Source organism: Macaca mulatta, chromosome 3 (assembly GCF_049350105.2).
Source record: "Macaca mulatta isolate MMU2019108-1 chromosome 3, T2T-MMU8v2.0, whole genome shotgun sequence".
Lineage (NCBI taxonomy): Eukaryota > Metazoa > Chordata > Mammalia > Primates > Cercopithecidae > Macaca > Macaca mulatta.
Genome location: NC_133408.1, coordinates 89,630,864 through 89,655,926, shown reverse-complemented (window position 1 = coordinate 89,655,926; position 25,063 = coordinate 89,630,864). Strand labels below are relative to the sequence as shown.

Genomic DNA, 25,063 nt, shown 5'->3' with positions numbered 1-25,063 from the left:
AACTGTTGCTAACGGGAATGGCTGGGTGACTTCGGTAGCTGGCATGCTGTCAGTACTCACTAGCACCCCGTCCTTTCCCCAAAAAGACAGAAGCAGAAAGCTGTATTTGTTCCCATTCATGGGACAAAGAGAACAGGAACAATGAGGATGTGTTTTGCACACTTTTACATTCATTAGAGGATGACCATATATCCCAAGGAAGATGAAGCCAATAACTGTAAGACACAATTACAAGTTTGACTTTTCTCCCTCTATGATACGCTCTGTTCCATGAGGGCAATGGAGGCACCAGAGAAGGCCAGAGGAAACATCATTAGCCCGTCCTTCAGCATCAGGTTGTCCTACTGCTCCTGAGACACCCTCAGTTTTCAGGGTCACTGGTTTCCTCCCTCCTGGCAAACCCTAGCCACAAGCGCTCAGATTCGAAGGTGTTGAACTCTCTTTTCTTCCTTACAAGGGTGCCAGAATTCTTAATTGCATTTGTTCACCCCACTAAAAGTGAGTCCTTCACAATGAGAAGAGCTAACATTTATTCAATCAACAAATGCTGAGTGTCTGCCATGGCCGGATAATCTGCCAGTCGTCAGAGCACACAGAACATGTGATTAGTAAACATAATGGTGGAGGACATCAGCCTGCTGTTATTCCCAGATGTCACCAAATGAGTGACAATTTGTATAATGTTTCATTAAATGCCTATTTAGAGGATAACCATAGATGATGACATAGAAAAAAGTCAAACCCAGAATGCAAGAACGGTAGCCAGCAGAGCACATGGAAACAAGGTCCAGGTTGCAGGTAGTAGCTTGCAGGATAACCACAGTTGGCGACGCTTTCAGGCAGCTGGGAGAATTCTCAGTAGTCCATTTTATGGTTAAATGGTTTTACTAAGGTCTAAAAAATTCATTTCTAACTCCTAGACTTATGTTTCCATTACTATATAAAGAATGAACCAAACAAATAAATAACAAAATATGGACCCCAAAATTTCAAGGCATGAAGAGAGCCCCAAATTCTCTGTCAACTGCAAAGAGAAACCATTAGCACAGGAATAGATGAAGAAACTGTTTTTGAGCATAATATAAACATAAACAAATCTCTTAACAGCACGAGTGTCAACAAATGCTTCTGTTGTTGCAAAAACAGTCTCAAAAAGTGGTGACGAGGAGACTGACAAGCAGAAATGAGCTATTTTTTCATCTCCAAAATTGCACTTCCTGGTCCACGGTTCTTAGCACTGCAGATGTTGCAGAACTGTGCAGCAGAGTTCTAAAAATGCAATTTAAAAACACAGATTTAAAACATGATCTTTTTCTACTCTCATATTCAGAAATACTATGGTAACATTAGCCGGGGGGTGGAGAGGAAGTAATACAATGTCACTCCTTTTTCTGGAGTTTATTTCTGGTTAACATAGGATTCAGTCTAGATCAGCTGTTACTCTGCGACTCAAAGGACACCCAACAGCAGAATAAGTCTAGTGTGACCTGGGGGAACACGACACTAAAAAAATGATAGCATCATGGAACACAAATCAGGCTGGAAAACACATAAGATACACAATGGCTCTCTACTGTTGTTGCTCATCTCTTCAAGCACGACAGCTGTCAATTTGGCCTGAATGAATTCCTTCAAATGGGTATGCTTTTATACTTACTATAGTATACAAAACATTTCTGAATATTTTTACATTTAAAAACTAGATTAGTTTTTGTTATGTGATATGAATCTCTCTATATTTTTTTAAGCCATACAGCCATAAGGATGACGGGTTGTGATTCAAGCACATTCCTCTAAGTGTGTTAATTTCCCTCTTGTTGATAGGTACCAAGCTGCCAACTCACCATGCTGGGCATGGGCAGGCACTCCTTGTGGAACATGTGCCGGCAATGGAAGACCACCACGCTGAAGGGCTTAGCTGCATCTGGCGAGGAGGGCAGAGAAAGGAGGAGAACTCAATGCAACAAGCAAGATCATTTTAAACCAATCCCAACTGAAAGTCCAGTTGCAGTTTAATTTTCAGCAATAAGCTGCCTTTGGAGAGTGGCTTATTTACAAAAGCATTCCTGAGGGGTGTTATGATCAGACACAAAACAGGTATTATAATCATGTTGCTATGTGGTTCACAGGTTACTTGCTTAGCCTCTGTGCCAGTTACCAAGACTACACTGAGGACAAACTGCAGTAACCTTTATTTTGAAAACCAGCATGTGTATGTGCCGACATGCCCCTAACCCCTATAATCATCATACACCACAGCTGAAGTCAAGTCTGTGGCTTCATAAAAATGCTTTCCCCGTCCACCCGCTACCTTTGCCAAGACCACACACTGACTTCAGAGGCAGACCTGGGTTACAAGCCCAGGCTGTGACCTTGCATTTTACTGCACTTCTACTTGGGCAAATCCCCTCATCTGTTTCTGCTCTGTGTGGCCAGCTTATTTTTGGTAAGATTTAGTGTCATCAGCAGATTAAATTTGGAATTAAATCTAACTGTAGAGTGGGAATGTATGTGGTTCCTTTTTGCTGCAACACTGACTGAAACGCTACGGAAGCTCACTTCTTCATCTGAGCCCACTGCAGTTTTCAACAGAAGCACTTAAACATCCAAATCTAATTCACACGTAAACATCCAAATCTAATTCCTCTAGAAAAGAACCTAAGTAGAAAAACTTCTCATGCGCTGACCCACGAAATAATCCTTTAATGCTAAGTAAATATGAGGTCAACAAGGTCTTTTAGTACTTTGTTATGCTGAACTTACATTTGAAAAGCATTTGTTAGCATCCTGACAATGCTTTGTTAATTTCCGCTTTCGAATTATGCAAATTTCTTATGTCATAATGAACCTTAAGGTGCTTTTCATTACAGATGAAGACATATATATATATATATATCTGCTAAGAACTAGAAATAAACAAATGCTTATGTCTTTTAAAGACTGGCAGTTCCAATTAGATGGCAGGTATTATGTATGTTTCCATTGAAATGCGAGATAACTTGGGCATGTAGAACCATATAGCAGAGAAAAAGATTAAAGAGAATGCTACCTATAATTTTTTTTCCCAGACACATACATGATTCTCCTACCTTGAAATTTAAATGCTGATGGTTAGTTTTCATTTTGTTTTATCCTAGATTACAGTTCTAAAAGAAGGGCCCCCGAACCAGTGGCATCAACATTACCTGGGAACTTGTTAGATTTCTCAGTTCCTGCCCTGGAAGTTTGCAACCAGAGACTCTAGGGAGACTGACTGGGCCAGCGATCTGGGTTCCAACAAGCCTGGTGGGTGATGCTGACTCACCCTACAGCTTGAGAACCTCAGCTCTAAGCAATGGCAACACCCGCATTCCACTGAGCGGGATGCGAGCCACAACACTTCTCTCCACTGGGTTATTCTGAAAGTTATACATTTTTTATAAACGGTAGTTGGCTAATTCCAAAATTTTGATTCCACTCATCATTAAAATATATATTTGGGAAAGTTTTTGGGAAAACCTTCTTACCTGATGGAAGAATAGGGGAAAGGCACGACTCACAGATGTTCTCCTCTGTAAGAAAGCACACACACTTTGGATTATGCCCTGTTTATACCTGCTCGGCCGTTTCTGAAAGCAGGGCATGTAGTCCATATGATTATTTCAATTTTACCCACCATCAACAAGAACACCTTTCATCTGAGTTCGGTGCATTTTCTTCAGTAAGGACAAAGAGTCAGCTACGAGAATCTTCTTGCAGCCTTCACGAAGCAAAATCTAATGCACACATTTTAAAAGAAAAGTCATCTTAAATAGACTCAAATCTGAGGGGTGAAGGGACACGGTACTGGGGATTCCAAAAGCTGGCATGCTTGACATACTCTAAAGGGGCACTCACTGATTCTCTTGCCCTCAGTACCCTCTTCCCGCCAAACCACTGCCAGGCTGACCTGGCCAGCCAGGATCCACTCATTACACTGTGCATCGTTTCTTCCAACCATACACTGGCTCCTGTAGCATGTGTATAATCAAACATACATTCCAAAGTCTGGCAAAGAAGGCCCCACATTAACTAACCCTATTGTTACTTTAGAGGGCTTCCTTATACAGATTCTCTTGGGCAGAGTTTGGCTCCTACATCATGTGCTCATTCCATTCTTCAGATCTTTACCCAGAGTGAAAACCTGTTATTCCAAAATCATCCATTTACTTCATAAATTCATCTATTTACTGCACAAATAAGTACTGGGTCCGTATCACGTACAGGGTACTGGGTATAGATAATAAACTAAACAGATACAATCTCTGTCCTAAATCCCCTCCAGGCTGCAACCTGTCTTTTTCTTACCAAATCTAATCCAAACCATTCAGCATAGTGCTATGAATGTGGGGTGGGTGTGTGTGTGTGTGTGTGTGTGTGTGTGTGTGTGTGGTATTAACTGACTATAATAACCTTCAAATTCGGTGACTCCTGGGAGGGCTGACAATTGAAAAAAAAACCATGGATATGAATATTCTGACACAAGAGTCATTTTCTTATTCTTCACCCCAGCATTACAGCTTTTGTTTCTTGACACATTTTTCTTACTCCTCTGTAGGCTTTTTACTACTTCCCCCCTTCCTGCCTGGAGAACGACAAGAGACATCACAATGCTTTGGCAGCCTCAGAAGTCAGAAGCACACAGTGGAGGATGATGCCCTCCACTTGGCTGGTACCAAGGTTGTATTTCAGAACTGGAGACATGATGGGGTCCAAGAGTCTCCCTGCTTTTAGGTGGGGACACAGCAGGGGCAGGTAACACTTTACCTTTCGTGCCCATTCTGTGGGGCAGAGTGTGAGCTTCCACCCTTTGCTGGGTTTTCTTAGGTATGAGTAGGAAACTGAGAGAGGCCCAGGAGGTGCACATAAGCCAGACGTCATTTTATATTTTATTATTATTATTTTTAACCAGAACTTGTTGCTGCTTTTTCAGAGGGAGAAATTCAAGGCCTGAAGGACAGAGACGCTCTGGGGCTGTGCCTGTGGCTTCTCCCTTCGGGGCCTATGTGTCTTATCATACGTGGTTATGTGCAGTAACACACGTCACATCATAGAAATTCACATAACAGATAGCGCTGTCTCACCACAGTGCAGCTCCGAGGCTGGGAAGCATGTGTCTTTCAGTGGCAAGTTCTGCTGTTTAGAGGGGGCACTCTGGCTTTCTTCATACTGAAGTTACTCTTGACTCGACAACCTACATGGGCATTTTGCTTTCATAAGTTTTAAATTCATGCCACTGGGGGAGAAAAGTAAAGGAGCAGCCCACCGCAGCCCTCTATCCTCAGTGGTCCACGTGTTCCTCTGAAAATCCCAAAGAGCACTGGCTTTGGGTGAATCCAGCCAAAAGCCGTTTCCCCCTAATTATACAAAGACAAATTAATATTCAGGAAAACAAAACTAATGTCTAGATTCAAGTTCTATGCCTGCCATTTCTAGTACTGATAAACAAGATTACATGACTTTAGTATTCCTACATTAATTGAGAAACTGCCTATGAAGTTTTCTTGTTTAAAATTCTACCAGGAATCAAATTTTTTTGATTTTTTTTTTTTTTTTTTTGAGACAGAGTCTCGCCCTGCTGCCCAGGCTGGAGGTGCAGTGGTGCGATCTCGGCTCACTGCAAGCTCCGCCTCCCGGGTTCACGCCATTCTCCTGCCTCAGCCTCCCGAGTAGCTGGGACTACAGGCGCCCGCCACCTCGCCCGGCTAGTTTTTTTTTTTGTATTTTTTAGTAGAGACGGGGTTTCACCGTGTTAGCCAGGATGGTCTCCATCTCCTGACCTCGTGATCTGCCCGTCTCGGCCTCCCAAAGTGCTGTTTTTTGGATTTTTAAAAAAAACACATTAAAATTTTAACAGACTGCATTAAAACATACAGGTAGAAGAGAAAAATAACCAATACAGTAAGAAAGATAGCTAAGAAATACTGATGTCAGGAAAACTTTAAGTAAATTTAAAAGCAAACATATAAAGCTGCTTAGCCTTGAAGATAAAAAATAAAAAACAGAGAGTAATGGTTTTGACCACAACATCTCAGATAAAATAATTGGAAAAAAAAAAGGGGCTCTGACTCTCAGTGGGTGCTCCAGGTCCATGGCATGAATAATGTAAGAGAAGGGCAGAGGCAGCAGTCTAGACAGAGGCCACTGTGTCTGTAAGCTAAAAAGGAACACAGCAAGATATGCAAACCAGGAAGGAACCATCTCTTCAGCAGGATTACATTTTTCTAAACAGGTACAATCTGTCTGCCTGCAGAAAGCATTTTCTAGGAAAACTCATTATTCAGAGGCAAATAGCCAGGAGAGGGGAAAGTACATAAATACAGCTTACTGCTATTTACTACTTCATTTGGTCAAAATCCAAGGCTCCAAATCAGAAAAACAGGAAAACATTTTAAGTTTCATTTATACGATCCCAGGCAGGTATTTCAAAATATGAGACTATCCTCTATAGAATGTAATCACTTATTCTATAACATCTGTAATAATTTGAAGGCAATTAAAGGTGATAAGTGAAGGAAGACAGTACAAGATTATAATGTATGACAATCTACAGGTATTGCTTTCAACATCAGCTGTATGACAAGGCATTATGTTGACTATGGATTCCTAGTAGCAAGTCCACCAGTGACTCATGAAAAATGTGCTGTTGTTCACATTCATTTCACCCTCAAAAGTTCATGTTTGGAATTTCCCATGAGTGTCCTTTTTATAAAGACGCTGATGGCCGAAAGTCAGATGCCACAGCAGTTGGCGTAAGCAGATCATCCTCACCCCTTTTTGACCTTCACATTCATGATTTTGGATCACTGCCATGTTTCAAGGTCATCTTACCCAGCCTATCTTCCCAGCCATAGCCTATCATCACCTTCCCCATCTCCCTTCTAACTTGCAAATGTGATGTTCTTCACATATTTAGGGTACATGCACTCTCTTCTGTTATTCAGGTTTCAATGACCAGAATGGCACCGATCACTGCTGCTCTTGCTCTGAGCACTATCTTTCATTACTTTGTGCTCTTTTTCTTTTTAAAATATGAAATACTAAAAAAAACTGAAAAGAAAAAAAGACCCAAGTAAGTCCCTACCACCTAGATTTAACAAATGTTGATATTTTCCCACGCTTCAGATCTCATTCCAGAAAATAAAGTATTACAAACACAGTTGACACCTTCTTGCCCTCTACCATTCCTGCTCCTTCTTTTCAAACACAACTCCAACTTTGTTTAGGGTGTGTCCGACTGAAATATACAGCTGGCTGGGGCTCATGTAACATAAATCTGGTCAAAAAGATAAACATCAAGCCTGGGAAAGCGGCCCTTTCAAATAAAAAGCAAAGCCTCATTAGGAAAAAACCCCTTGCTTCCTGCATGTGCTATATGGAGTGTGGCTGTAAAGCCTACTGATACGGCATCTACTTTGTCACCAAGAGGCAACAACCCTGAGGTACACTCTCCTGTTGATGCATGTTGAGGCCATCTCCAGTTTAGGGCTACTAAGGAAATCCAAAGGACATTCCTTTTTATGGAACTGATTTTCATCTCTTGAGTAAATACATAGGAGTGAAATTCCTGGGTCATAGAGTAGGTGTATGTTTAATTTTTCAAGTAAATGTCAAACAGTTTTCCAAAGTGGTTATATGCCATTTTATACTCCCACATATTAAGTTGGATATCTAATAAAAATACCTTCCCTCTTGAATAATAATCTAACTCTTAATTTTTATGTAAATTTTAGGACCAGTTTATCAATTTCCATGAAAAATTCTTTGGAGATTTTGATTAAAATTTTATTGAACATACAGATGATTATTTTAGGGAGAACTAATAACATTTATGATATGGATGCACTTTTAACAATTGAATAAATGGTCAAGTTCAATCTGCTATTGATTTATGTATTATTTTTGCATTTGTGTTTTAAAAAAAAGATAGGGCTATAATTTTCCCATATTGCCCTCACGTAATGCTGGTATTAGGGTTATACTAGCATCCCATAAGGAACTGAGGAACTTTTCCATTCTATTATCTGGAAAAGTAAATGTAAAACAGAGGTTGCCTGTTTTTATTTAGTTTTATTACTTTTAATTAATTTTTTTTTGACACGGTCTTGCTCTGCACCCAGGCTGGAATACAGTGGCATGATCAGAACTCACTGCAGCCTTGACCTCCTGGGCTTAAGTGGTCCTCCTGCCTCAGCCTCCCATGTAGCTGGGACCACAGGCATGAGCCATCACACACAGCTATTTATGTATTTTTAGTAGAGACAGGGTTTCACCATGTTGCTCAGGCTTATCTCAAACTCCTGAGCTCAAGCCACCTGCTCACCTCAGATTCCCAAAGTGACGAGATTACAGGCATGAACCACCGTATCCAGCCACCTATTTTTTTAAAAGGATTGATAAAACTTGTCTCTAAAACTGTCTATGGAATAAGTGCCTTTATTGTAGCTATACATTTTGACTGCCAATTTAGTTAATGACTACAGGTTTATTCTATTTGCTTGAGTAAACTTTTATAACTTATTATTTTCCTAGAAAATAGTTCAGTTCTTCTGAGTTTTCAAAGATATTGATATAAACTTGTATTCTTTGCTTACTTTAGGTGTTGAAAACTTAGTCTGCATGAACTTTGTTTTTTATGGTTATGCTGATTGTTTCCCTGTGCCTTTTTCTCCAACTTTACGGAATTTGCAAATACATTTTGTGATGTTTCCTGAATGTTTATGGACTACAGAAGCTTATAAGCATGCAGTTTTGAAGATATGTCCTCCTCCCCGCCAAAAGTAGTTTTTGTTTTCCAAAGTATGCCTAACTGGCCTTTCAAAGATAATCATTTTTAACCCACTAAAAACTTTCTCACCTGTTTCCTCCTGTTTTACCCTGGTTTCTTATTCTCTGTGTTGGACAGACTCTGATACCACTTTCAGAACTTAAAACTAAAACTTAAAACTGTTCTACGAAATATCTCTACTTGGTAAATTAAACAGCACCATTATTAACCTTTGCTTTGTAATCTATATCTCTTATTAGAATATCACTGACAATCGGATGGGTGTGGTAGCTCACACTTACAATCCCGGCACTTTGAGAGGCTGAGATAGGAGGATCTCTTTGCCCAGGAGTTCAAGACCAGCCTGGGCAACACAGTGAGACCCTGCCTCAGCAAAGAATTAAAATTACAAAAATTAGCCAGGCATAGTGGCACATGCCTGTAGTTCCAACTACTCCAGAGGCTGAGGTGAAAGGATCGCTTGAGCCCAGGAGGTCAAGGCTACAGTGAGCTGTGACTGCACCACTGCCAAGCTCCAGCCTGGGCAACAAAGTAAGGCCTTGTCTCAAAACGAAACAAAAAGAATTTCACTGAGGATACACCAGGCTTTTCTTTCCTCAACTTCATAACAGTATTAATTCTCATCTCAAAAAATACTTGTAGGTATGGCCTAGAAAGTACAATACTACTTTTCAGAGATTTATTTTCCTTACGGGACTTTCCTGTATTTTTCCAAGATTATTCAAATCTAGGGGTCAATTTCTTCTTACATCCTACTCCAGGATTCTTGTTTTCTTAATATTACTTTGTTTCCTTCCATAGTTCTAAGTTTTTCTAAATTACATATTTTATCAACAAGACCTTTATTCTTTCCTTTTCATCATTTTGAAGTCAACCAGCTATGGCTTCTATAAACAATCTGTTACATATTATATTTTGTGCTACTGTAAATTTAAATAAGAATGAATTTATAATACAACTGTTGAAAACCAACATGACAACTTAGATTTGCCTTAGCTTCCCCTTTTCTCCTTATTTCTCTGCAGTTCATCATCACTGATAATAATCCCAACCAAAAGCAAAACACCAGACCCATAGAAGTTGTATAAAGCAATAAAAGAACTGTATATCAGCAAAGTTGTTATGGTTCATTAGAAATGGCGGCCATGGGAAAAATGCCATCAAAAGTTGCCAAATAAAAATGTGTAATAAAATAATATAAACTTAATTACACATTTTATAATTATTACATTTGTAATAATTACTTACTACAAGTATAAAAATTTGCAATAAAATAAAATAAGTAAAATAAAAATTCTGAAATTTTTCTTTTAAAAGATTCTTCGAACACCAAACATTTTGCTGACATTGCCTTGTTCATACTGCAATGCTTGTCATTAGAACTGCAAATGACAGACAGCTACTTGGTTTGAAAAGCCCCCAATATGACACGGGGTTAGACTGAGAAACTTTTCCCCTCATTTCTAATCCTTCCTTTAGGTCACAATGCTATGGAACTTGAATTCTTCTTGAAAAAGCTTTGCTTTTGGCTGGGATTCTTATAAAGATAATGAGTTGCAGAGAAATACAAAGGCAAAGAGATCCTAAGGTCTTATGTTGGAGTTCAGAAACAATCTTATAAACACAATTGTATTTAAATTTCTAATAGCACAAGGTATGGATGTACCAAATTAATTTTAAAAGCTACACCTTGTTGTCACAGGCCACCTACGTCACCTAAAAGCTGTGATAAGGCAAAACTGAAATAATTTCAAAAGGAAAACAACAAATCTCATTTGGTCTTAAAAGTTTATTTCATGAACTCTTCTATGAGAGAGTTTATTCAAAAACTCTCACATAGAAGAAAATTAGGAGCTTATATACTGAGAGTCAAAAAGAAATCCATGTAGGCCCAAAAAAAAGGTTGGTAAGAAAGAAGCGTTATTTCCTCTTATCCCATTTGGATTGCAAAGTAGAGATATGGGAAATAAAGGACTATGGGGACTGCAGCAAATGTAAACTTGGCAAAATAACTTTGGAAGGCATGGAGATGTCTGGAATCAGCTTACCAGTTTGCATGAGGTATGTGTGTGTACATGTGTGTGTCTGTGTGTGTGTACATGTGTATATGGTCTGTGTGCGTGTCTGTGTCTGTGTGCATGGTGCATGTAGTTTAACAAAACAGAAGTGTTAAGGCATTTTACTTCTCCCAGAAACATTAATTCAGATCATGAGCTGCATGAACAAAGGGCTGCGTCTCGCTCATCTCCAGGTCTATGAGACCACATGTCGAGGCCCTGTTAGCACATAACATACTGTCTGACACAGGAGATACTCACATATTTGAATAAATGGGTTTATAAGTCATCAAGTATATGGCATTTTGAAAACAACTATTCCGTAAGACACTAAGGCCTCTGACAGCCCCTCTGTTAAGGAGACGCCCATCAGTGTTGCTGACTTCATCTGAGAGGAGCTGTCCTGCTACCCAGCCCCAGCCAGGGTTCAATCCAAGGGGCAGTTGGGAGGAACAGGGCAGGGGAGGGAAGGGAGCCAAGGGATGGACAATTTGTCGTTTTTTTTTTTTCTTTAAATAAATGTCACTTTTGAGGCAAAAGAAAAAACCGTGAAAAATAAACCCCAATTATACCTAAAAATCTAAGCTGCTTTATTAGATCCCAAAATAAATATTAAGACTTACATTAAAATATTAGGTTAACATTAAATATGCAGCTGTATTCAATATGTAAAGACATATTTATAAAATGCCTCTGTTAAGAACTTTAGAAACAAAAAATATTTTAGAGATCATCTAATTTCAAGGTTCTAAAATTTCAATACACAGACTAGTGCCAGACTAGGTGAGTAAGAAATATCAAGGTGGTTTCAGGACATGTTCCCTAGTCCTTCCCAAGAGAGTCTCATTCAGCAGATCTGGGCTGGGTGCCTCAAACTATGTAATGTATACAAGAATCCAGATGATTCTGGTGTGCAGCCAGGCTTCACAAACACTGGCTTAATCTAATTGGGAAACCAAGCTCCAGAAAGCTGAAGTGCCTTACCAAAGTCTCAACAGGCTTGTTAATGGCAAAGCCAGAACTGGAGCCCAGGTCTGCAAATACCATGTCCATTGCTCTTTAAAAGACAACAGTTGCCTATTTGTCTTCCATACCAATTCTGTATGTGACTCTGGTGTAAACTGCCAGTACAATGAATGCATCTCCAGAGACCAAACGGGCCCAGCAGTGAGAGATACACGAGATATGATGTGGAAGGCCACACAACAGCACTATGTAGATAGTCCATTTTTTATCCAGAGATAACATAAACGAAGTACCACTAGGCATGCACACAGAACTTCACAGACACTGCTATAGAAAGGAGGATGAAAATCATAATTGTAAAACTGAAAGCATGAGCACCAAAAAGTTTTGGCACATATTTGTCTTATAGATGGATTAAAAACAAAAGCATTTATAAACAGTTACACCTAATTATAGCAAGTGGAAAATCTCATCTACAAAGCTTCTATCTCAAGAAAAAGAACAGTACAGGGTGGATTTTCCCTCCCTCATCAGGTGAGTTGACCTTATTCTCAATAAGCAGAGATTCTACATTCACACCACTTTTGAAAGCTGGTGGAAAAGGAAGTCGGGCAGTGCTTCTCTTAGATTGGTAGCTGGGGAGATAATTATCTATCTTTAAAAAAATAAAACAAAAACAGCCTGGGTGCGGTGGCTCACACCTGTCATCCCAGCACTTTGGGAGGCCGAGGCAGGCAGATCACGAGGTCAGGAGACGAAGACTATCCTGACCAACATGGATAAACTGTCTGTACTAAAAATACAAAAATTAGCTGGACATGGTGGCATGTGCCTGTAATCCCAGCTACTCAGGAGGCTGATGCAGGAGAATCGTTTGAACCCAGGAGGTGGAGGTTACAGTGAGCCGAGATCACGCCACTGCACTCCAGCCTGGTGACAGAGCAAGACTCCGTCTCAAAAAAAAATAAAAATAAAAAATAAAAACAAAACTTCACAGCATTACCCATGAAAAGAAAACATAAAACTGCCAAATGGCAGGAGGCAGAGCAGTACCAAGTGCATAGGCTTGGAATCCTGGCTCTACTGCATGACATGGGCAAATCACGCAACATCTTCTAGCCTCAACTTTCTCATCTGCAGAGCAGGGATGAGGGCCTGCTGGGAGAACCATGTGGCGTGATTCTGCCAAGTATAAAAGGATACAAATACGGGGGTCGATCACCACAATAACACAAGTTCAGAGGAGTTTCCATCACAGTGGAAACTCCTGAATGTTGTGTCCATCTTGTAAAGGCTAAGTCACAGGTTTCTGCAGTGATCTTCGAGATTTTTGTTATCAGGAGACCCAAACCAGTGCCCAAAGCTGAACATCCTGCTCCAGAGAGAAATGTAGAGAAACCTAACTAAGCAGGTGTTGGCTAAAGGCAATTCAGCTTTGTACCTAATGCCTTAGCTTCAGTTAGCCTTAGGAATGTCTACAGCCCCTAAAGCATCTAAGATGGATGTTTAATCTAGCCCCTGTTCCCTTTTATTTTTCTAGGAAAAACAGAGGTCCAGGGATGTGCAATGACTTGTTCAGGATCATCCGCTACTTTACTTATGGGTTAGACTCACACCAGGGACTCAGGAGGCTTAGCCTGGTGAGATTTCCACAGCACCATGACACCTCCTTAGAAGCAAGTTAAAACATGCTTGCTATATTCTTTTCCCAAGAGGTGTTACCCATAATGAAAAATCCTAAGACCTCACTCTAATTAGCAGATTTTTTAGATTACTTTTGGCTACAAAAGGTAATGCAGTCATGGATTTAAAAAAGGCATGAGATTTAGTCAGAGGATCTGTGTTCAAACCCAGTTCATCACCTTCTCAGACTGGCAAATCATTTAACTTTTCTGAGAGTCAGTCTTTTCATCTGTAAAACAAAGATGATAGTTCCTACAAAACTGTTGTGAAGACGAAATGTTTGTCAAATAAAACCATCAAGAAAAGTGTTTAAGAACAAAGATGCGCTGGGCGCGGTGGCTCAAGCCTGTAATCCCAGCACTTTGGGAGGCCGAGACGGGCGGATCACGAGGTCAGGAGATCGAGACCATCCTGGCTGACACGGTGAAACCCCGTCTCTACTAAAAAAAAAATACAAAAAACTAGCCGGGCGAGGTGGCAGGCGCCTGTAGTCCCAGCTACTCGGGAGGCTGAGGCAGGAGAATGGCGTGAACCCGGGAGGCGGAGCTTGCAGTGAGCTGAGATCCGGCCACTGCATTCCAGCCTGGGCAGCAGAGCGAGACTCCGTCTCAAAAAAAAAAAAAAAAAAAAAAGAACAAAGATGCTGAAATTCTTAAGGGAAAAAAGCCTCCAACTACAAAAATGGATATAAATACTAAATAAATAAATGCTAAATTTATAATGTTTTAAAAATAGAAAATACAAAACATTAGAAATTTATAGCATAAACTCATTTGGAAACTGGTCAGTTCACGTAAAAACTGAAGTATCATTGATACCATATTGTTTTGGAAGTAAATTATATCAAAATAAGTGCTATTTGTCCTTGAAATCAGGCCTAGAAACATTTAAAGTTATGACGTGCAATACATGCTACTTGCATCTTACTGACTTCATGAAGCTTTTAAAATTTGTGCAGTGATTACACTAACAAGGTAGCTAGGTATAAAAACATAGAAAGTTAAAGAAATTAAACACTGTTAATGTGGTTGATTATACTATTTCCTTAAACTATGTCATGTCATAGGCATCTAACAAACCTAATGATGCTAACCTTCAGTTGAAGAAAGTTGTTACATTTTAGAAAACGTGAAACCAAAAGCAGAAGAGTTACTCATTTCAAGTTTTTCCCACAACATTCTCTCACCCACCTTCCAGTTAACAACTGGCTAATGAATGATCTCCCAAAGCAGTGCCCAAGTAAGTTTTAAATGCTGTATGCTCTATTGTCAATCTCCCTTTAGAGATTTCCAACGCATACTAGCAAGAAAAGGTGCTGAGAAACCCTGTGAGAACATTTCCCCAACATCTAACCACAGATCCCTACACTACTGAATGGTTCTTGATATCCCCTGGGGTTACTGTCCCACCCAACCCCATCACACACAGAGTCAGTTCCAGATTCCTGGAAATTGATGAACATGCAAAATTTCTCCCGAATTTTCAGATTGAATAGGGTTGCTAATTTTCTACTTTCTTAGGTGAGAGTATGTGAAAAACAACATAGTTTAATGAAATACAAAATTAAAAAAAAGAATAAAACAAAAACATGCATGTGAAATCCTTCTGGAAAGTGCAAAATACTCTCTAGATAGATTTATTTTTACAGTGAACTCTAATAGATTGCCTAGAGAAAGGAAACACATTAAGTGGTCATTAATATATTATGTAAAAAGAGCAGAGAAATATTTTAAACTCTTTATCTGTGAGTGAAAAATAACACCTGGAATTATTTGAACAACCTGCCCCCGGAGAGCATCTTCTGTTTGCATTCTCCAACAAGATGCCTGAGCTCCAGTGGGGACTCCAGATGCAGCAGTTTCTGTAGGCTCTGCTGCCTTCCCTGTTCATCTCTCCCCCACCCTCTGAGAAGCCACTCCTTGGTTGGGGGATTCATAGGCAACCACAGCTTTTTGGACCCACTGGCTAAATAATTCTGAACCTCCTTAACACATTACCAAACTACAGACTTACATATCTTAAGGAAAAGCTCTAGTTAAGAAAAAATACTGATTTAGCAGTCTTTGGTATAAATTTTTATGTTAGGCATTCATTTTGCATCTAATATTAATTTCATTTTTATTTCCAGCTGACTCAGAACGATGCAAATTTATTTATTAAAAATGAATGAACACGGAGACCACAGTGGTGCCCATGAGCTTGGTTCTCTGGAAGAATGACCTAGTCAGAGGTATGCACTATGCGGTTTTGCAGTCATTGTGGAGGCTGGGAAAAAGAAAGGCACAACTTCTAACCTGGAGGCCAAGTTTCTTGCACTACTGGCGAAAGGCAGAGGGATAATTATTGACTACTTCCCTTGGGGGAGGGTTGTTCAGAGACACCTAAATGACTTCTCATCAAATGTGGATTTGAAACCTAAAGCATATTCTGGCATGCCTGGGGTTGGTAAGGGCCAGTGAAGTACAGGTCATTATCAAGCTCACTCACACTCAGAGGCTTATAAGGTCTGACACTGAAACCACTTTCATCAAAGCCCAATTCTGACTTTTTAAATTAGTGACTTCCCCAGGCAGGGACGTCACCTTTCTGGATTCCCACGGCGTGGCCATAAAAGGCCAGCTCCTCATCTCACCTCTCTGCCTATTAACCCATTCCCACGTTTTTATTTCCTTCTTGCCTTTCTCATTCTCCTTCCAATAACCTTTCCCCTGGGTCATCTGCACACCTCCAAATCCCACTGGAAATACATGCCTGTATATCATTAAGCTTTTTGCGGAATAGGTAATCTACTTCTTTGGCTTAACTGAATACAAATTTCTCTCCCATGAACCCAATTTCTCACAAAGCTCTCCTGAGTGAAGTCTCCATGATCTCTCACACCCTCATCCCCACCCCCACCCCCATCTTCAAACTTCTTCATGTTTAAAGTGGTGTTGTCCAGTTAATACCACTGTCCCCTGTGGACTCTTCAATGAGAAGCTGGGGCCTGGCTTAGGGCACCTCGTTTCTTCCTCCTGGCCTTCATGTCCATGAGGATGACTCAGAAAGGCTGTGGCCTCAGTTTCTCTACTAATTCTACACAAATGACCTTTACCATCATCCCACTTTTTGAACATGTATACACCATGACTCCGCTTCAGAAACATTAATGACGTCACACTCTCTGGCACAACCTCTTGTCCCTGCAGCTCTGCCATCCCTTTCATCTCTTACATCTGTTTTTGATGTCACCAATGTACCTGCAATATCTTCTCCTTTCCACCTTGCCTCTTACCTAAGGCTGTTACCCTGAGTGCAGGCAGACCTCTACTTTGCAACCTGCATGGTGAATCCTTGCCCAATGGATCTCACATCACAATGCTCCTCAGCTAATAGCCTTTTCTTTTGGCTTTACCTGCAAAAATTGTTTCTAGGAAAGCAATTTCACCCACTATTAACAAAAACTCATTTTCAAGTGAATTAGAGGAAGAACAACAGTCTGAATTTTTTTTTTTTTTTTTTTCTGAGACGGAGTCTCGCTCTGTCGCCCAGGCTGGAGTGCAGTGGCGCAATCTCTGCTCACTGCAAGCTCCGCCGCCTCCCAGGTTCACGCCATTCTCCTGCCTCAGCCTCCTGAGAAGCTGGGACTACAGGTGCCCGTCACCACGCCCGGCTAATTTTTTTTTTGTATTTTTAGTAGAGACGGGGTTTCACCGTGTTTGCCAGGATGGTCTCAATCTCCTGACCTCGTGATCCATCCGCCTCGGCCTCCCAAAGTGCTGGGATTACAGGCGTGAGCCACTGCACCCGGGCAACAGTCTGAATTTTTAAGGAAATGTTTTAATTCAAGTTCTATAGAAGCTACCAGCTTCCTGAAAAATAGTAATCGCTAGAGTCTTTTTAAGGAAAAGATTAAGATGCTTTGTAATTAGTATAATAATTTATATGAAAATAATGAGTTCCACTGTTCTTATCACAAATTCTGATTTAACAAGGATAATAAAGTTGCACTATTCTAGAAAACAGACAAAAGGTTAAATAAAATCCTATATTTTAACAGCTTTCAGGCAACAGATTACTGAATGGCTTCAAAAAAAAATTATTACCTTACTGAAAAACATTTTTGTTAATTCCCTCAAACGGACACAATACTTATTCTCCCTAAAAATGTTGGGGTGGCCTGATCTAATGGCCACTATAACTGCTTTCATACCTCAATTTCATGTTATATTAACCATACAAATGTAAGAATGTCTGCTCAAAAGCAAGTGAAAATTGGAGATGGCTAAAGAATCAAATAGCCTTCTTAAGGCCTTTGAGGTATTACTGGACAACACAATTTTAAAGGTGACGTTTCTAATTACTGTGTTTGAACAGTTTTCTAAATATCTGGGCCTAAATAAAATGTAACCATAAAATCGAAACTTTTTAACTGACACCTAACATAAACCCTAGAAATATTTATCCAATCGAAGTCAACTCATTCAGCATGCTCATTTGTCCAGGAAAGGATACTTACTTGCAAATTGTAGTCTTGCAGAATTTTAACCAAGGAATCTCTCAAATTGGGAATCTCCATTCCTTCCTTAATACGGTGAATCAGTAGAATTGGGTCAACATGTGTGCCAATGTTGTTTAACAAGCCAGTAATAAATGCTACAAAATATCACATAAAATAATGAACATAAAAGCAACATTATAATGCAATTTTATTTGCACATAATTTGCACATAATGCAATTTTAGACCAAAAGTAACTCAAAGAAAAAATTATTTCCTTCAAAGTAAGTGTTAAAACCATTTAAATTTCTAAACTCTTAAGAATTAATCTTCTAAACTTCCAAGAACTAACGCTCCTTAAGGCATGAAGGAGAAAGTAAATAAGAACTGTTTTAAAACAGCTGAACAAATGATTACTTGCCTTCAAATGACAGTTTTTAGCATCAAATGGGTGCAAACAGTATTTATTGACAACTGATTACCGTTCAGGTATTATATACACTTTCCTCAAATACTGCGCAAGGTAGGAATGCTGTGGTCGCATTTTACAGACAAGGGAAATGGGGTGTTTAATTTTTCCAGGGTCACACAGCTAAGAAGTAATGTGCCCAAATTCACTCAGGCCAGCCTCAAGTTTATGATGTGTTCTGTGACATCACTTTGCCTCTTGAGATTCTTAAACTATTCTTTATCTTGCTAGTTACAAATGAGACTCCTTATATTGTCAAGAGGATAGTTATTAAAGTCAATTTCAGATTAAGGTAGTTACATGAACATAAAGATTTCCTACCAAACTTAAAAATTAAAAAAAAATAAAAAAAAGGAAAGAGGAAATGTCAAATCACTACTGTTAGTTATTTTCAAAAGAGTCAGGTTTCTGGTAGGTGACTGCTTTTGTTTATTCCTTTCCAAAATGGGAGACCCAATACAAATAGTCAAGCTGAGGACCAACAAATACAAACTCTGGGTGCTGTACTGATAAAAATAGTGCAGGAAAGAGGCTAAATGCTACAACGCAAACATCCAAATATCATCAATGTCCAGAACAGTTACATGTTTCCAAAAAAGACTGGTAAGGTCTATACACTTAAACTATAAACACTCCCATATACAAGCTAAAAACAAACAAAAAAAACCACACCAACACAACCCAGATGACATTTATTCAATTTGCTTGCAGCAGGTAAAAACATGCCTCATGGGGACACAATTAATAAACTGTGTAGCCACCTGTTCTTCATCACATTCAGGTAATGCAAAGTGACGAGGCTCCAGGTTTTCCAGCACAGGAGGAGTACTGGAAATCATTACAACACACCTGGCCTATTTTTATTGTAGGTACACTGCCATTTTTTTAACCCAATGTATCTTGAGATAGTTTTTAATCTAGACATAACTGGCTACACTGATAGAAAAAAAGTTATAACCACAGATGGCTTTTATGCTTACGTGGTTTGTCGATGGAATATAAAATCAAATCTTCCCACAGCTCTCCATCATCTTGTTCCTTGGCAAATTCGATTGCTTTATCAACATCATGTAATTCCTCCATAATCATCTTCAGGGCACTTCGGCTATTACCCATTCGGCCTAGGTGGGGTGAAGATGGGAGAAAGAGTTCATTTAAGGTTATTTTAATGATTTTTTTTTTAACTGCATATCTCTTAATTTGTTTACATAGTTGGAAAGCTAAGACAAGGCTATTTTCTCATGTGACAACAACATTTACTCTCTATAACATAGTAAAATAAATATCTCCTATTTACTGGATGTTTACTCTGTGCTGAGTACTCATTTAAGTGCCTCATATAAATGGCATCATTTAACCATCACTACCATCCTATGAGGCATGTTCTACTAATATTCCTCTTTTATAGAAGAGGAAATAGAAATGTTAGTAGCTTGCTAAGATCATACAACTACTAAATAGTACACCCAGAATTTGAAGCCAGGTCTGTCATACTCTGACTTACTTTTGGTAGACTTATATATATTCTGGAGGTCAATACCTTCACATTCAGATACACTTAAGACTTTTAAAGTCCCTAAAGTCACTCTGCCTCATGAGGTAGCTGTGCATATTGCTTTTCTGATACACTTTGTGCCAATTGCAAATTCGATTATCAAAGGGCTACCTCATTTTCTTCTCTCCCAAGTTCAGGGGAAAGTCTTTCAATAACCCTCATGAGATGAAAGTATTTATCAACCATGCTTCTATTGGCTAATCTTCTTTACATACTTTGCTCATTGATCTATGGCATTTTAATAGTTTAAATTTTTCCATGAGTTTTTAATATAGTACATGTAAGAAAGCCTTACTCAGTGGAGGGACAGCAACTGCCTGGTTGTAGGTTGTCACCCTTACCGCTGTCTCTGGGCTTGCACAGGAACTAGTAAAGGATCTTGAATCTTTCTCACTGTACATGGCCATAATCAACCAATAAAAGCTGGTTCGTGAATGAAATGATATCCCATTTAATACCCCTTCCATAGCATTTTGTGTTTCTTACAAATATTATTTCCACAGCCTACGTCTCTAAAAATGGTTAGTTATTTAAAATGTTTACAGGATTTTCAAGTTTTTATAAAATCCGACTATATGTCCCTATAAGTCCTCTACTGCTTCTAAGACAATATGACAAAAATGTATTCCACCAAAATATTTCTTGGGGAGAACACTGTTTGCAATTAGTGAATTGATGAGCTACTTAAAATTGTGATTAGAACCCCAGGAACATGCTGAAGTAACAAAATGCAGCCCCAAAAGCACTTCTCCTAAGAAGGGAAGGTGCTACAACTGGATAATTCTGGGTTTGTGGCTGAGCACCCATGAATCTGCATACACATAAATGGGAATAGAGGATTTGGATTATTTTTCAACAGAGGCAAAGAGGCCAATGAGGGTGAGTGTTGTATAAGGGAAAGGTGTAAAGCGGAAAAACCCTACTGAGGTCAGCAGGGAAGTGACAATGGAGAAACACCAGATATGAATGTTATGTTATATGCCACATTATGCAATCCTCAGTACAACCCACATTGCTGTCATGCTCGTGGCTCATTTTGGAAGAATGTGAAAAGATGACAAGTTTTGTTTCTTGGTATGCATGGTACAAAAACTGTGACTCATGTGGAGGTAGGAGCCAGAAGACCAGGAACACTGACACCTAGATGATATTAAAAAGCTCTCCTCTTTCTCCAAAACTACGCTATTCAATTGCATTTCCTCCAGTTATTTAGGGTGTGATTTCTAAAAGTGATTATTTATTTTCTACCAATATGATGGAATATAAGCTGATTATAATTTTTTTAAAAATGAAAAAACTTGTCAACTCATCTACAATTTATTTTAATCTATGTTGTGAGGTATAAACTGATAAATTTTTATGTGTTGATTATAAATTACCAATATGTTATTTCAACATTTATTAAACAACTCTTCCTTCTTTACTGTGCTGTGAAGTCTGTTTTCATATATTAAGTTATTGTACAAAATAGGCTCAAATTCTGTGTTACATTGGTCTAAAACCTATGTCCTTTCTTAGACAATTTACTTCATGTTGTCATCCCATTTCTTAGTTTATGGCGACCAAAATGAACAAAAGCTACTTACTCAGAAGATAGACTGTCTCTTCTACAAAGTTTCTCTGTTGACAGATCTCAAGAGCCTTCAATTAAAGCAGGGTAAAAATGTTACTATAGGCTACCAAATAAGAACAAATAGTAATAAAGTCATTTAAACTTACACTTGAAAGAATTTTTCCACAGCTTTTCTTTAAAAATAAAACAAAGCAAACAAATAAGGAACACAGCTCCCTAGACTGGCTGCACTCGGTCACCTCTCAGAGGTACTGGACTCTACACAATTCAACTTAAAACATATTTGAAGCTACTCAGAACATTTCATGAGCAAGAGTAGAAAACAGGACACCAAATGAAAAGAAAGGGCCTTTCCCACTAAGCTTTCTCTCTTTACACTACTTTAGGTTTCTTTACAGCACTGCTTCCTTCCAAATCTGTAGTCATTTGTTTAAGCTCTGTTTACCTCCATTAAGATGTAATGAATGTTGTTCATGGTTGAACTTTCCCAGTATTGTGCATACAATATGCTCAGAAAATATGATTTCATGCTGCATGAACGAATGAATGAATGAATGAATGAATTTACTACGAATATTTGTACTGCCAGAACACAGGGGTTGAAAGAGAACTCTGCGCAAGGATCTGTCAAAGGTGGGAAGGAAAAAAATACCTTTGATGATCAAGGATCCAAAAAGGAGCAACTATGCAGATGAGAGCATTTCCATTAGTGTTTAAAAAAAAAAAAAAAAAGACCTCCTACATATTGATAAATTACTTACTGATTCTAAATTAATCAGAACACATTTACTATATGCTCTGTGCTGGGTGCTAGAGGGTCAGGTTAGATAGAGATGGAAAGATGACAATAATAAAAATGTTAGTGATGATTACAGGTAAGAGGACAACAAAGAAGAGAATAAAGGAGGCGGCTTAGTAGGAGCATTAGCAGCATGAGTCCACCCCTGGGAGCTCAGGGTCCAGGAAGTGACAAGAGATGTGACAACGCATTATTCCACGATTAGAGTAACATGAACAAAGGGCCATGTGTACAGAGGCGGGACACTGAAACTGTGTGGTCCTCTTGTGAGAAGCTTCAAGGGGAAGTGGCATCTGAACTGGATGCAGTAGGATGAATGAGCGCAGCTGGGAAACCTTATCTCACACCCTGCATACAAAACTTTCTATTGCATTGCTCCACTCAGACTTAAAGCTGAGAATCTCTACCACGACTTACAAGGCATCCACAACCTAGCCCTGAATTCCTGTGCAGCTTCACCTCCCTCTGCTCATCTCTTCATTGCGTCCCCTTGCCCGAAATGCTTCCCTTACCCCCAACTCTCCACTACTGGATGGCACTACCTTATGTCATGAGGTCAAGGTCACCCAAGGTGGATGAACAAGAGGAAGGAGCCCCGGTCTCTGACCCTGCGGCATGCTGCCCTCAGCAGGGCCACTCAACCAACACTTCCACGTGACAGAAAAAGAAACTGTTGCTCTGTTAAGCCACTATTATTTTGGGATTTTTTATCACTCACAGTTGAATCTAATCCCTAGCTAATACCGAAAAAAATCTTCCTTTATTTTGATTAAAAACATGGTTTACCTATTCCTATATGGTCTTGCCTGTCAATCATCATTGTAAATGATGAAACTTTCTTACCAACTCTTCACTCTCCTGCAGCGATACTACTGCAGAGACAAAAAACATAGGTAAGAAGTTAAATAATAAAGCAGAACACAGCAAAAACATCAGAGGACATGGGATTCAAACAAGAAATCACTGAGAAGTCAACCGAGTGCCTAGATTTGTTCTGGGTGTTAAGATACAGAGAGTTTATAGTTGAGTGGGACTGCCATTCACAGATAAACAGAATACTGTAATTCAACGGAATAAGGAGAATGTTTAGAGAAAGTCTGAATAATGATAAGTACTTATGCTGCTTAAAATTATTTATTATTAAAGGGTATCCATGAATCAGTTCTGTACTTGGAAATTCGCTTACACACTTTAAAATACCATTCAAGATTTCAAACAGAGCCACGACCCGTTTTCTTCTGCACATGAGAACGCCTAAGAACATGCTAGTCTGAAACCACAAAGAGTTTGCAGTTTGAAGCCTCATCTGAGTTATCCAAGACAGCAGCCACTTGCTCTATGTGTCTATTTAAGTTTAAATTGATTAAAATGAAATTAAATTAAAATTCGGTTTCTTGGTAGCACCAGCCAGATTTCAAATACTCAATTGTGACATGTGGTTGGTGGCTACTATGTTGGACAGAGTGGATTATAAAACATTTCCATTGCTGTAGAATATGCCATAGAATATGCCATAGAATAGCAAGGCTATAAAATCCTGTATATACTATCAAAAAGGAAGTCATGTGGGAAGAAATGTCTGAAGGCAAGTTGAAGTTAGGGATGACATGGAATGCAAGCAGATGAGTTTCACCAAGTTCAAAGATAATTTGAGTCTCTGAAATTTCAATTTCACATAATTTTAGATGTTTTATGACGAGTTTCTAACAGTATCTTAAATTATCCTCTTCTCACAAATGAGAGAATGGACTTTAGAGGTCTCTAGAAATTTTGAGTAAAGTATAAAAAGAAAGCATTTAGATTCTTGAATGTTCCTGGACCATGGTGCTCCCTCTAGAGGAGAGAGTAGGGAAACTAAGATTTTTAAAGCAGACACACAACACAAGCACACACACAAACATACACACACGGAGAATGTAGTGAAAATAAAACTGAAAAGTCAGAATAATAATAGAACTTGAGTAAAAAATGATGCAAAAATAATATTTTAATTCTCCTCTTTCTAATTTAGTATGAAGGTAAAGAACCAAGTTAGAAAACTGAGGGTAACTAATAAGAACCTTATCAAATGTAAATTAAATAATTATTTCTACCTATCCTTGATCTTGTCATCTTTTATCCAATCTTCTCTTTAAATTTCTTTAATGAAAATCTGCAAAACTTGGCATCTCTCAGCTTTATTCTTCCAAATTCAGAAATACTGCCACCTTGTGAATACTATTAGATATGAAAGCGATCACAAATTTGGGTATAAATCTGCCAAACTATAAAACTGATGATCTGCTTTTAACCACTCTAGGCACAAGCAAATGAGATTTGCAAAATGAAAACCAGGGCCTGATGACCATATCTGTAAATTACAGAAGGACAGTTTAACAGTTAAAAAAAAAAATCTTTCATGATTCTTGCAACACTAGGAAATGCTTTAGTGATTGTTACTATTTCAATTAACTTTTTAAACCTGAAAATGATTCCCCAACATAGTGGAAAAAATACAGAGCCTAAAGTTAAGTGATCCAAGTTCTAAGTCTTGGTCCCTCAACTTATTAGCTCTAGACTTTAGGCTTGTTTCCAGCTCCCTAAGACTTGGCTTGTCATGTATAAAAGGACTCTACCCACCTAACCGCACTTTCGTACAGATTCAGTGAAACAATATACATGAAGGCACAGCATACAT

General features: G+C 39.0%; 1 protein-coding gene across 1 annotated transcript in view; it reads right to left on the bottom strand.

Moving 5' to 3' along the window:
- Positions 1 to 510: 510 nt before the first annotated feature.
- The window catches only part of VPS41 (VPS41 subunit of HOPS complex), a 187,846-nt gene continuing 163,293 nt past the window's right edge, over positions 511 to 25,063 (bottom strand). Inside the window, exons 23-29 of the mRNA XM_015133685.3 lie at positions 21,601 to 21,655; positions 19,440 to 19,580; positions 18,011 to 18,147; positions 3,656 to 3,755; positions 3,507 to 3,551; positions 1,845 to 1,924; positions 511 to 1,269 (exon numbers count right to left, since the gene is read on the bottom strand). Coding sequence (XP_014989171.1) covers positions 1,189 to 1,269; positions 1,845 to 1,924; positions 3,507 to 3,551; positions 3,656 to 3,755; positions 18,011 to 18,147; positions 19,440 to 19,580; positions 21,601 to 21,655 — 639 coding nt within the window. The 3' untranslated portion in view covers positions 511 to 1,188. The remainder of the gene's footprint in view (positions 1,270 to 1,844; positions 1,925 to 3,506; positions 3,552 to 3,655; positions 3,756 to 18,010; positions 18,148 to 19,439; positions 19,581 to 21,600; positions 21,656 to 25,063) is intronic.